Below are 14,680 nucleotides of genomic sequence, written 5' to 3'. Positions count from 1 at the left end.
AAAAAAAAAAAAAATGGACAAACTTAGGCTAACAATAACTTCTTCAGACAAGTATGATTTAGAAAATGGAATCACATGACACAGATGCATAGAATCAGTCCTTACCTGTCTTGTCTGAGTTGCAAAGAATTGTTTCTTTTTCTGCCCTTAAGCCGGGACTTGGTCCATGTTTCATCCACATTGCCATGGTAAAGTGATCAGTCAGATTCTTTGGTACCAGTCCATCTGGTATCTTGGCCCCCTGCCTCCCATCAAATTTAAAAATTAAATCACTGTCACGAGCACTGTCTATAAAAAGTCCAGCTGTCCAGTTAGCTGTTGAACTTGGAGATGGAAGCAAGTCTATGCTACCAGAAGCAGCACCTAAAGACACAAAAGAAAAAAGCAAAACAGAAAGGACCTCTTTATCTAAATGGATTACAAAAATCTACATTTTTTTCCAAATCACTGAAATTAGAAAGCTAAATAATCATCAGTCTAAAAAATATACAGTTTAACACATTTGTTAGAAACACATTAAAACGCTACTGCCCAGATGGACAATTTGGAAGCTGAGAATTTGCACATGTTTTGGGTCTTTAAGGGTATATAGGGGTATTGGGTCCACTTTCCTCAGTTGTTGAAAGATACACTTAATATGGAACTACCACTGGATTGGCCATTTTGGATCTCTGGAATCATATCAGGAGGAGTTTTAGTGGGGGCAAAATATTTAAAAGTAAAAATATGGTGTGCCAAACATTTCAAAATCTAAATATGCACCCTGAATAACTCAGCTGCATCTTACAATTAGGAAACATTTTGGGTATATAGGTTAGTCCTTTAAAGAAAATGGGGAGTAGCTGGTATTTTCTGAAGAATGAAATGGGGCCTCTGGGGCATGAAGTCCAGTGAGGCAGATAATGGTTGTCTGTGATGTATTGTTGATTCTATGACTGAGATGTTAACCTTTGCTGATCATATACCATATGTGCGATTCATTTCCTACTTTACTGTATATATACTTAGTTAATTATATTGATTTCTTGCTCAAGGTTGATGTTACTGCTTGTTGCATCTTTTTGCATTGTGAAGTTTGTTTAAAATGTTTAATAAATGCAGTTTAAAAATGTTACTGCTCAGATGTGATAATAAGTATTGTGATGTTGCTATTTACTTTAACAAATTTATTTATTTATCTGTTTTTATTTGCTTCCCTTTGTCAACTAAGAAGGTTTGACTCGGCAGAGCCTGTTTTCAATGGAGGCCCGGGGAGAAAGGCTCCATTACAGTACAGTTATATTAACAGGTGACTTTCAGAGAGTTCTCAGAAAAACTACACCAACATTTCTTAGAAAAACACAAACATAATTACAAAGCATACATATATATATATATATATATATATATAGAGTAAAGTAATTACATCAGTAATGATAAGTCTATACAGTTCTTGTAGCTCTAAAATTTTCAAGAAGTTAATGGATTGAGACTGTAGAAGGAAAACATTGCCATTGCATTTAGTGTTCTTACATTTGCAGTATAGAAAGATGTGCAAGGAACTGAAGATATGTAATGAAGTTAAAATAAATATGTAGGAAGGGAGATTTTAGTGTCGTATAGGTTTGTAAAGAGTTCAAAAGACATAATGAATTAGTTATAAAATGATGATGTTGGAGCTTATCTCCCCGGGCCTCTACTGAAAATGGACATATATCCAGTTGGACTAGCCCGGTCAACAAATGTAAAATAAATAAAATAAATAAATAAATAAATGTAGGAGGGCAGGAGAGATATTAATATTGTATAGGAGGATAGGGGTAGTAGCATATCACTGAGAGAACAAGATATAGGATTAGTTCTGTTTAGGCTGCCTGTTACAAACTGGTGTATTTAACTGAAAAAGCTGTGGTACATTTCACTTAATGAACCAGAGACACACAAAACAACTCCAGTGAACTACAATGGTTGTATCCAATAAAGAGAATCATTCATATTGGTGGCCTAGTCTTTGACTGTTTTTTTGAGTTCACTAGAGACATTTGACTTAATGCCAATCTTGTGAAACCAATAATTCAAGCCAGATTTAGACAGTATTCTCAGAAGTAGAAAATATGTGTGTTTCTACCCCCCCCCCCCCCCCCCCATTTAAGAAAACCAACTCCAAGGTTTTGCAGTCTTGGTTGGGTTGTTAAATTCTGAGCTTTTAAGTGTGTTCACTAAATCCAGCTTATAATTTTGGGTCATGATAATATGTAACCCCAACAGCAAAGAATATCCAAGTGCAGTTGAAGAAGTTCTCAAAAAAACAATCATAATGAATTCAGTAATCTTTCTACATCATTTGTTTTACTGCAAAATTATTTTATATTTTCTTATAATCTTCAACTCACCTTTCCAGTGCTTCCATCAGCTTTTTTCTCTGTTAAAGCTGTGTATCTGAGTCTAACTGCAAAATGCCAGAGAAGCATTGCATTTGTAATTGTTGTAATTTTATTAGTGGGCAATGCTAGAATTTTATGAGATGACCATCAGAGGCTGACATCCCACTTTGAAGAAAATCTTTGTTTAATAGCAAACTAAAAAATCAAATGAATTAAGTCATCACTAGGAAAAAAAAAATATTTCAATCATTAATCTTATGCATGTTCTGTTTCAAAATCTCTAGGACTGTAGACTCCAGTTTATTTAGATGCCGTACTTAGGTGGATCACACTGCTTCGGTTCTGAAGCCTATGTATTCATCTACTGTACTGTAGTAACAGTAGACTTTCCTGGATATAGAGTCTGTGACTGGGGAAACTCATATGGAAAACTTCTGTTGAAAGTGGTATCAACAATTTAGCTCATTGTGGGAGATAGCAATGTTAAATTATGAAATTGCTACAGTTTAGACCCCACATGGAGCTCTGCAGCATTAAGCATTTAGAAGCCAGTATTACATTAAAAAGAGATTGGGATCAGCTGATAGAGTCCTCCCAAAATATCGTGCCTAGGTCAGTTGCCCATTTTGCCCCACTCCAGCTATGCTACTGCTTAGAATGTATCAACCAAGGGATGAAGTATCAATTGTGGAGAACAGAACTTGTGGCAACACAGCAAGAAAAGGATTAGGGGGTGTGGTTCACATTTGAAATGGATCACTATGAGCAGAGAAAAAAAGGCATCATTATCATCATCATCAGTAGCAGCAAACTAAATGCTGGGTTGTATCATAAGGGAATAGATTCCAGAATTAAAGAAGTAATTCTTCTATTCTACATGGAAACTACCAGAAAGATTCATTGGATGGAAGATGGAATATGACCAGAGGTTAGAGGAGTTACAGCTGTTCACACTTTAGACCAGGAGAGTCATTGGGGACATGAAACCGGTGCATTAGATCATACCGGCAAGATGTGAGGTGGTCTTTCTGAACAAGCAGGATAACTGGGGATTGAAGTGTGGCAGAGGCACAAATTTTAGGGTCTAACTCTTTCCTAGATCTTCACCGCTTCTTCTTTATAGCGAGGTTATTGGATGCAAGGAATGGACTATTTAAAATGCACACTGGTCTTGACTTGGTGTAGTGGAATAAAGTCCTGAATCTGCTGTTTCATTAGTGGCACAGTAGCTGGAGGGACTGTACACTGCAAGATGGAAATGAGCAGTCATCATATGCTCTCCTATCAGTAAGCACAGAGATGCTGGAACACAGAGGTGGTTTAACATATTTTATTTGCCTAGCATATGTTTTGCAATTACCTAAGCTTTCATACTAATGAGAGAAAAACGTCTGTTGAAAGTGGCATCAGCAATTTAACTCATCATGCGAGACAGCAATGGCACAAACTTGTTACAGGTGAGACAAAGATAACAGAGCAGTGGAGATAGGTGGAGAGTATTGTAATGGATTGGGAAGGCTGAACACCAGGGCAAAAAGATGGTAGTTGGGAATCAATGCAAACCAATACAAATGATTGCACTTAGGATCAGCAGCATAGCTAGTTCAGCCAGACAGAGAGGGAGGTATAGATAGTCCATACCTAAACAGACATAGCTGTCTCCCTCTCTTTCTTGCTCTGTCCACATTTTTCTCTCCCTTTTTTCCACTCTGCCTCCTTAAAGTTCTCAAAGACTTTCTTAATCACATTCATTTAGTAAAGCATCCCTGCCATAATCAAAAGACTGTTTATCGAAGTCAATATTTTCAAAAACTCATTAAAGTGGTGCTAGAAAAAGTATAAGATTTGTTAAGTGTGTCTGTTATAATTAGCGCAGCTTCACTATATTACAGAAGATATTTATTTCTCTTTCCCTTTTATTCTGCAACAAACTGCTTCCTGGAGGGTTCATAGGTCAGTACATATACAACAGGTTAGATACCTTTAAGAAATTCAAGCTTGGTAGAACCATTACAATTTGGTTCAATCACAGGTAGATTTAGGGCCATTTAAAATGATCGTGAACCCGACGATCGCCAACACCGATAGGAGAGCATATGATGACTGCTCATTTCCACCTTGCAGTGTACAGTCCCTCCAGCTACTGTGCCACTAATAAAACAGCAGATTCAGGACTTTATCCCACTACACCAAAGAGTCAAGACCAGTGTGCATTTTAAGTAGTCCATTCCTTGCGTCCAGTAAACTCACTATTAAGAAGAAGTGGTGAAGATCTAGATGCCTTCATTAGGTATTATTAAGTTATGGATGTATGATAAAATGGTTTAATATCCACTTGTGTCTAGAAATGGAAGCACATAATTTATTTTTCATTGACTAAAAAAGAGACTTGAAAAATGTTAGTGCAGCAAAAAATGCGCCCAGATTGGATGCTGGCGCGTGTGTGTGTGTGTGTGTGTGTGTGTGTGTGTGTGTGTGTGTGTGTGTGTGTGTGTGTGTGTGTGTGCGCACGCGTGCCTGTAACTTTATATGAATCTTTAGTTATTGCTACATTGTGTTACTTGTTTTTTTGAAGGTTACTCAGTACTGCGAAAGTTTAATGGTGGACACGATCCTTATGATTCCTGCTGAAACTGTACAAATCAGTTTTCATTAAAAGATTTTTTGTGAAGAAACACTAAACTAGTTTCTATTACCATTATTTTACAATAAAGTGCTTTATTAATGGTGTGAGTTGTTTAACATTTTAAAGTTTTACTGCTTTCCCAAATCCATCTGTATATACTTTGTCACAACAACCCCTACCTGAGCAATTCACTATGGCAAAATGCCTTGGTGTGCTTCCTCAGGATCTCTCCTCTTTAGGGAATGTGGCCTTTCTCATCACTGATATTTGTGGCATTATGAACTAAGCTGTTATATAGGTACCATACAGAATTTTCAGGATAAGACCTCCATTCCCATTTTCTAAGTTTTCCTAGATACCATGTACACATCATGATATCACAAAGTGATACTCTCTTTTCCTTCTTTTTAACTTCAACAATTTTATTGTTAACCTATTTCTGACTATGAGTTACTAAAATAGTAACAGCAATGCCAACATTCCTCTGGAAAAGGAGTCACCATGGTTGCTTTTTTTTTAAATTGAACTTCATTCTTTTAACTGAATAACTTAATGGAAATTGAAAATAGAACACATCAGCTATGTGTGTTATATACAAGATTCAGCATAGTTTGTAATATTAAATTATTAGATAAATAAAACAATCTATAATGTTGGTAAATAAGAATTTTATCAAAAATCACCATATCTTTAAACCAAATTCCTGAAAAACAGTAACCCATCTGTTTTTCATAAGTGCAATATGTCTTGAAAACTTAAAGGAAAGGAAACTCTGACGTGTCTCACCATAAATTGTCTAAAGTTAACATATGGTGCTGTACATGGAATTTTTTACTTCTTAGCTAAACGCATTTTAACTGCACTAGCAAGTACCGTTAAGACACTTTCTACAGCACTTTTCTTCTCCAAAGCTCTATCCCTTTGACTGCATAATACTAATAACCTGTATTCCTTGTTGAATGGAGTTTCCCTATTCAAAGTCATGTGACAATTCTTTCTAATAGTGCTGCATTCTGACACAGCTTCAGAATATGAGCACATTTCCTGCATCTGGTTGTGGACACCTCAAACAAACTGCCAGCAAGATCATTCCGCTCTACTAAATTCAGAGGTGTATGATACCAATTAAATATTACTGTCAACTGCTGGACTTGATCTTTATACCATCTATCTATCTTTTCTACAGCTTTAATTGCCTTGCTCAGTTCCCTAACACTTAAAGTGAAGCCTTCTTTCTTGTGCCAGTGAGAGAGTAAGGCATTTCCACAAATGCTTCGACATACTCTGCCATAGACCCTTAAATATAGTTCTAGCTCACCCTTTGGAGATCGACTTCCACTTCTGTCATAGAAGTGAATTAGGATAATTTTATTTAAATCTTTGTAACCTGTACCAAATAACCTTGAGCTGCTTATACTGGAAGCTGTCTTGATGCTCCAAACTAAACTGCTTCCTGAACAACTCAAATGCATTATTGTACACATTCCCCTCATTTGGTATAATCTGATCCCAAGACTTTCTCCGTTTGCTTCACCACTTTCTTTGCAAGACATGAAAGAATGAATGACTGCTGGATTGTTCCATATCACTTCTGCTAGACCCATACAGTAAACCTGATCACCTAGTGTAATTCACACTCGTCCCACACTAGTAGCTACATCAGTTTAGGTATGCACTGTCTATCCCTCCCCTCTGTCTTAGGCTGTTGAAGTACATTGTTTCTTTAGAGTACCCTGCATATTTGTTTTTGCAAGTCTCCTCTTTCTCTCTCCATCTCCCTCTCTTTCTTGCTCTGTCCACATTTTTCTCTCCCTTTTTTCCACTCTACCTCTTTGAAGTTCTCAAAGACTTTCTTAATCACATATGTTTAGGAAAGCATCCCTGCCATAATCAAAAGACTGTCTATTGAAGTCAATATTTTCAAAAACTCATAAAAATGGTGCTAGAAAAAGTATTAGATTTAAGTGTGTCTGTTACAATTAGTGCAACTTCACTGTATTGCAGAAGATATTTATTTCTCTTTCCCTCTTATTCTACAGCAAACTGCTTCCTGGAGGGTTCATAGGTCAGAACAGATACAATAGATTAGATGCCTTCAAAAAATTCAAGCTCAGTAGAACCATAAAAATATGATTCGATCACACGTAGATTTAGTGGCATTTAAAATGATCCAGAACCGGACAATTGCCAACACTAACAAAAACTTGCCACATAATAAAATTACTTTAATAAGGAATTTGCATCATTTGACTGTTTTATTGATTCTAATATTTAATACTCACCTGTTCTTCAGTAGTAGGAGTATGGCACACAATAGCCCAGACAGAGTTACTCAAACTGATACAGATTATGAAATGCTTTAATGATCAAACAATTTATTAACCACTAATATGCATACACTCACATATACATACATATATACATATAGGTTTATTATTAAAATGTTGACATTGAGATGTACCCATATGAAAACTTTGAACTACAGATGTTCGAAATTTCATCTGGGTAAACATCTCAATCTTCAAAAGTTTATATTAGTGAATGCGGTGTGCATTCACTAATATAAACAATCGAAGAATTGTACAGAGATCGCGGTACAGTGCAGTTAGAGAAATTCATCCCTTTCCTCACTGTAGTTTAATCTTGGAGTTGGAATATATAGTTAGCAGGGGTTGTGGGGGGTGCAGGGGGTCATGCCATCCTGGAGAAATGTGATGTTAGGTATAGGAGGTCACGTAAAGTGAACTCCTATAGCTAACATCAGGTGATGTTTTCGAAAACAATGCCGAATCAGCTGAATTCGTTCAGCTGATTCAACATTTTAACTTGTTCTATATTTTAAATTTCAAGGTTCACTTTCAATATGTGGGTCAGAAAATTATTCTGACTTTCAACATATCGATAGTAAACCATACATACATATATGTATGCATACTTGCCTGTGGGGACCATTGTATGACAGACCAGATACTGTGCTGTCTTTATTTCCCTTCTGAATCAATTCCAACACTCAGATGTCAAATCAATACCTTCAGTCAAAATATATACAAAAAGACTGATGGTAGCTGAGTCTGCCTGTTTATCCATTGATTTTGTCATACTTAATGTCCAAAACAAATACCTTAGCAGTACCCATATTTACTTGCACACATGCCTTATAAAATGCCCATGAGCTTAACAGAATAATCATTGTTTTATTCAGCTGCTTTCATATATATATATATATATATATATATATATATATATATATATATATATATATATAAAGTGAGGGTGTGCGTATGTGTGTACGCATATGTGTGTGTATATAGACATACATACACACATAAACATATACAAATAATCTCTCTCTTTCTCTCTCTTTATATATAAATGCACATATATCTATATATATATATATATATATATATATATATATATATATATATATATAGTTGTAGGGCAGTTGGTCAAATGGCCGGCTACATTGACACCTAGAATATCAACATTAAAAGATCAACACAACAAACAATGACATGCTCTTTGCATGATTCGGGAATGCCTTGGAGAGGAGTAAACCAAATACAAGTGTTTTTACATGGGGGCAAGTCCCCCTGCACCCACCATGTGGGGGGCTGTGCCCCCCATACTTCCTGCTAATCATATAAGCATACTCCAAGATCGCACAATCCCTGGGGAGAGGGCATATTATCCTACACAGGGGTTGTCAATCTCACACAACTTTAAACCACCTCTTTCTTTAAACCAAATGGTGTCAATCAAACAGATGTTAACATAGCTGATCATTTGACCACAATCCACAAATCATGAGTCTGTTGTGTATAACCAAACTGCCCTAATGTTGAATGTAAAACACAGGCAAAATAAGTTCAATCATACACAATAGTGAACACATACAAAACTAAAAAAATATAATACTGACAGAGGAAAATTATTTTCTCTCTCAATATTAAAACTAAAATCCCCAACAACACTAGCCCCAGAATTAACTGAATAGTGGCAGTGTTAGGGGATGGTTTTAAAAATTTAAGGTGTAGGGTTAGGGTGAGGGAAGGGGTAGCATTAGGGTTACAGTTAGCACCCATTACTAAAGAGGCAAGGAAGCTAAACCTAACTCTACCCTTCCCCCAACCCTAACCCAACACTTTAGCATGATTCAAACCTTCCTGTAACACTACCACTATATAAGACAGACTCAGACACAAAAACATTTACAAACATACATAAACAACACTATATCTTTCCCCTAACCTAACCCTTACCCTGAAATACACAAACTTGTACATAAACACACAACACCAATCCTTCTCTCATCCCCATGTATAACCATAATTGAGTCCAACTGACACAAACACACACACACACACACACACACACACACACACACACACACACACACACACACACACACACACACACACACAGTTTCTCACCCACCCCAACCCCACTTACTTGTAACAACATTCCATACCATCAACACATCCACCATTCGACTATCTGTACCATCAGCAAAAAATCACATCCCTGTGTTGGTCAGACAAGTAAGACAAATCAATATTAAATAAAGTCAATATGCATACATAAAAAAACATCTGAAATGAAGTCACATACCACAAAGTTTTTGCATTGACTTTTCGGAGTATGTTTCTCGATCACAGCCCTTTCCAATGTGATTTGTTTGGAGTTCAAAACTTGTTTGAATAGAGGAAACAGGCTCATCACAGGTCTCCAGGTGAATACTTGGAAACAGTGGTATGCTGCCAGAACCAGGTTCATACTCAATACGTTTGTTCCACCCTAAAAATGAACACAGGATGCAGATTAAACTGTAACTTCTCATAAGCAAGGGTTTGCCATACTACTATAATAGTTGCTTAATAAAATCATAAAACATATGTAAAAAGCTTCCTTTCTTCTCTTTGATATGCAGTGTACACAGAGTAGGGCCAATAGACAAACTGCATTTATTGGTTAATTGTGTTTTTGATCAGTAATACAAATTATTTGATTTTAGCCTGTAACAAGATGCATTTGTTTGTTTCCAAGTGGATCTCTGCAGCTAGAACATATTAAGAAATGCCTGGTGATCAAAAGCAGCAAATTATCTCATAATGAAAAAGTAGAAGGTGTGTAGGACTTCAAGGTCAGATGCAAGCACATGAATATAAAGGAGCTGCTTGCCCTAATCAAGGCATTCAGATCTCTGAATTATCTTTGGTCCCCTCACTTCTTCAAATATATAACAGTCTAGTGGTACATCGACAAGAGGAACAAGGTTATATCCCCTTTGAGATTAGCCATGTTAGCTTGGAATACAGCTTTACAGCACAGTCTCACTCTACAAGCTTCCTGCATTCTGTTAGAGCAAAACTGTGTGGCAGATAAGCTGAGCAAGACAAAGGCAGACTCTCATGACTGGAAACTAGATTGGGGGTCATCCACAATTTGATCCATCTGTAGATAGTTCCTCAAGTAGACCATTTGCATCCTCTCTGAAAAAATCAGCAGGCAAGATTCTGCTCCAGGACTTCATGTAAGAAGGCCTGGAAGACAGATGCCTTGTTCTTTCCTTGGACAGGAATGTTCCTGTATGCTTTTCCAGCATTTCTACTGATATCCAGGGTACATATGAAAATTCAGAAGGAATCCCCCAAGATTATTGAGGTTACTCCCTTCTGTCTCAGGGAACAGATGTTACCTCTTCTTTTGGAAATGGCCAGGGACAATTACCACAACCTTCCACACAGACCAGATCTACTCACACAATACCAGGGGTGTTTGATACACCCCTACCATAATCAACTTCACTTAAGTGCTTGGATGATAGGGTCTTAATTCCCTTTTGACACCTGTTTACTGAGGAGGTAGAGCAGGTACTACTGAAGGCAAGAAAGCCTGCTACTCAAAAATCATATATTAGCAAATGGAAAAGGTTTTCTAGTTAGTGACAACAACAACCTTACCAGTACCCATTCAGGGCAAGTTGTTCTCTAGTTTTATTATATTAGCCTGACACTATTTCTATTTTTAGTGCATTAAGGACTAGAGTAGCTATCATTTAAATTAACCATTCACATCACCTAATGTTTTAACAGTAATTCATTGTATTTTTTTGTTTTGTGTTGCTTTGTATTGCTGAAATGTAATTCATATTTACTACTTGTTTTTGCTTCTGGTGAAATATATTTTAGTATATTTCTTTTCACTTCTTTTCTCTTGAATTACTTAGGAGTGAAGCCTTTTAACTCATTAATTTTTAATTATTTTATTGGTCTTGGCTTCTTATTGGTAATGAGTCATTTATATGCTCTTGGTTTTACTCATTCATCACTCTGAAAAAGTCTTTCATTGTAAAAGAAGAAAGTGCTTAGTATTTATCATTTTGTGGTTAATAACAGTTAAACAGGTTGCAAGTATGTTGATGGTGTCCCGTATATGTTACTCTGACCTAAAAGGAGACTGTTGGGATAACATATTATATTGAGCATTTGAAAACAGTGAGACCCAACATTCTCTGGCCATGCAACAGCATTTTGGTCCATTTTTTCCTTTGACTGGTAGGCCTAATCAGGTTATGTGTTCCACAGAGATGCAAGAGTAAGGTAGCAGGGAAAAAGCTCCTTCACACTATGGTGGCTTACTAAAACTCCAACAGTGCTACCAACAATGACAAGCATTCATACCTGTTCTCATATGCTCAGTCCAGTCCCAAGGGAGTGCTTGTTATGCAGGCTTGAACTCCAAGGATGTTATACCTAGTGCTCCCTTTAGGTGTCACCCTAGAGGTCAGCCACAGCACCTTCTCCTCCATCCACCAGCATGTGTAAACCAGTGATGGCCACTCATTCATATACTCTCTACCCCACATTTTACCTCTCCACTGTCTGTTCTACTAATCAAACAGAGGATATCCAGAACACAATCAGGGTTTCCCATTGTTTTACACAATAGGGGTAGGGAATTTTGTATCCTTTTTCATTCTTTTGCTTTCTTGGATTTGGCTCTGTTTTTTTCACTTTAAAATATTTTGCTTGTTTTGGTAAATCATTTAATAGTACATGAAAAGAAAAATAGAAAAAAAAATTGATTGTATTTGCAAGATAGAAAGAATCCATTAAACTGATAACAATGGAAATGTTTAACCATAATAAAAGAAACATAAAAATATAACACAAGAAAGAACAATATAACACCAAAACCTAATAAAAAACTATTTACAATGGCACCTGTATAAAACAAATAATAATTTTTCCATTGTTGCGAATAAATCTTATACTAATGTGAATTCATATCATTCTTCTCCATTTCCATTACTGTCTGCCAGTTGTAGTATGTGATAATTCTGTTGGTTCTAGTCTTTAAATTAGAAAATTCCAGTATTCCAACTGTCAAGACAAGTTTTTAAATTCCTTGAATGATGGAGGAGTTGCATTTTTCCAATTAATAGTGATAACCTTACGAGCAATATTTAGTAAAGTCAAAAGAATTGAAGATTTTTTAGGAACATATTTGAGTAAAGGAGGGTTAAACAAAACTAGTGATTTAATTAAATGAAAATTGTCATTAAAATAATCTGTAAAAAAATAGTTATTTGTTATTCCAGTACTCTTTAAGAAATATACAATTATAAAAAAAAATACTGCCAGTAGCTTTTAATTTTATTTCACATCTCCGACACACTTCTTCATTTGCAAACATTAAGACAAGCTTATGTGGAGTAAGAAAACACCTGTGCAAAATCTCCAAGTAAATAAATGCCAGTGAAGTGATAATGTAGTGTGCTTTCAGGAGTTGCAAATAGATTCTTCATCTTTTTCTGTTGGTAGATGGCCATTTATTGATGCAAAGTAATTTCAATACGATTTTTATGATATATTTTTGCTTTTTTAACAACTTTATAAATATTTGACAAATAGCTGTTTCCTTGGAAAGGTTGAGTAATAATAATTCTAATGTATTCAATACATTTAGTTATATTCTGTCTGACAGATATTTGCATTAGTTCTATTTTATTTAAAATATATTGTCTTAGAGATTGTAGGGATAACCACATATTTTTATCTATATTAAATTTATTCATTATTTGTTTAGCAGAAAGAACCTTGTCCTGATCTAACAATTCATTCCAATATAATAGTTTCCCTCATTTTAATATGTTCATCCTATCAATTTCTAATGTTGTCAAATTAATGGGTGTAAATGCTATAGGAAAAAAGTATGAATAGCCAAGAGTTAATGCCAGGATCTTTAGTGGTGAATTTTTTAAAATTCAATATTTTAAAATTTATATAATTAGATGGAATTATAATGACTTTGTTTTCTAATATAGAATCTTTAAGCATCCAGTATAATGGACTGCATAATGTGGATAGACATTCCTGTATTTGGTTTTGTATAGTTTCAAGCCAAATTTGTTTATGTAATTGTTTCCATATGGAAGTGTAAGAAAGATTTAACCATGGTGTTCAATTTTTAACTATAAGCCATGGTGGTGCAGCAGTAGCATTGTCACCTCACAGCAAGAGGTATTCACATTCGATTCTCGGCTGGAGCGCCTTCTGCGTGGAGTCTGCATGTCCTCGCTGTGGTCGAGTGGTGTTCGAAAGACATGTGTGAATGGGTGTGCCTTCATTGAAGGTTGGGCGTGGGGCTGGCACCTTGACACCATAAAAATCTGCTGCCAATCATTAGTGGACTGGAGTTCCACTGTGACAACTCCTTACCAGGAAAAGCCAAAAGAAGAAGAAGAAGAAGTTACATTTTTAACTCTAGAAGAAAGTATGTAAATCTTTATATCTGGTAAATTTATTTCCCCCCTCCTCCCAGTTCATTAACTGATTATTTAGTGCTATTTGAGGCTTGTTTGGATAAACTTATAAACTTATAAAACATATAAAACTTAAAACCATTTTATTATATTTCTGTATAACCTGTTTGGGGGGGCCTGTATGTGGTATAATAACTCATGAAACATATTGATTTGATCAGATATAACATATCTTCCATTGTAAATGTGTATTTATTACAATTATTCATCATTAATTCTATCTTATCCAATATTGAATTGTAATTAAATAAGATTAAATCCTGTAAATTATCGGATAAGTGGATACCTAGATACTGAAGTCTGTCATCTATTACAACACATTTGATATTTTTTTTAGTTATATAATTTCTTTTACTATTTGTAGGTTTTTTCTTTTCTTTTTGTTAAACTGTAGTCTAGAGATTTTTGAAATATAGATATTGAATTAAATAGGGCTTGCAAGGAATGATTAGAATTATATAATGTCAGAAGTATGTTGTCTGCAAACATCTGAAGTTTTAAGTTCAGTGTTCTACCAATTTCTATGCCTTTAATTTTAGTGTCCAATCTGATGCTGTTTGCAAAAGGTTCTATAAAACGTGTAAATAACAGGGGTGATAAAGGGCAGCCTTGTTTAGTTCCTTTCATGATATTAATAGGTCCTGATCTATGGGATCCTAATTTGACATGGGCTCGAGTATTTTCATAAAGAGATTTTATAAGAGTAAAAAGACCCATTGAAAAATTGTACTCCTCCAAAACTAAAAATAAATACTTCCAATTAACAGAATCAAAGGTGCTGTCTATATCTAGAGATACTATAGTCATATCAATATCTCGGAGTTTATTATGATCAATTAATGTTACCATTCTTTTAATATTGTC

The 14,680-nt window shown here is 35.4% G+C and overlaps 1 protein-coding gene across 1 annotated transcript in view; it reads right to left on the bottom strand.

Moving 5' to 3' along the window:
* The window catches only part of LOC122801175 (calsyntenin-2-like), a 2,452,991-nt gene that overhangs the window by 63,731 nt on the left and 2,374,580 nt on the right, over nucleotides 1-14,680 (bottom strand). The window contains exons 7-8 of the mRNA XM_044070739.1: nucleotides 9,601-9,786; nucleotides 106-363 (exon numbers count right to left, since the gene is read on the bottom strand). Of these exons, the coding sequence (XP_043926674.1) occupies nucleotides 106-363; nucleotides 9,601-9,786 (444 nt within the window). The remainder of the gene's footprint in view (nucleotides 1-105; nucleotides 364-9,600; nucleotides 9,787-14,680) is intronic.

This window comes from Protopterus annectens, chromosome 4.part1, assembly GCF_019279795.1.
Source record: "Protopterus annectens isolate FY-2018-M chromosome 4.part1, PAN1.0, whole genome shotgun sequence".
In the NCBI taxonomy this organism is placed as follows: domain Eukaryota; kingdom Metazoa; phylum Chordata; order Ceratodontiformes; family Protopteridae; genus Protopterus; species Protopterus annectens.
Note: the sequence above shows the minus strand (reverse complement) of the source record. Positions and strands in the feature narration are given on the sequence as shown.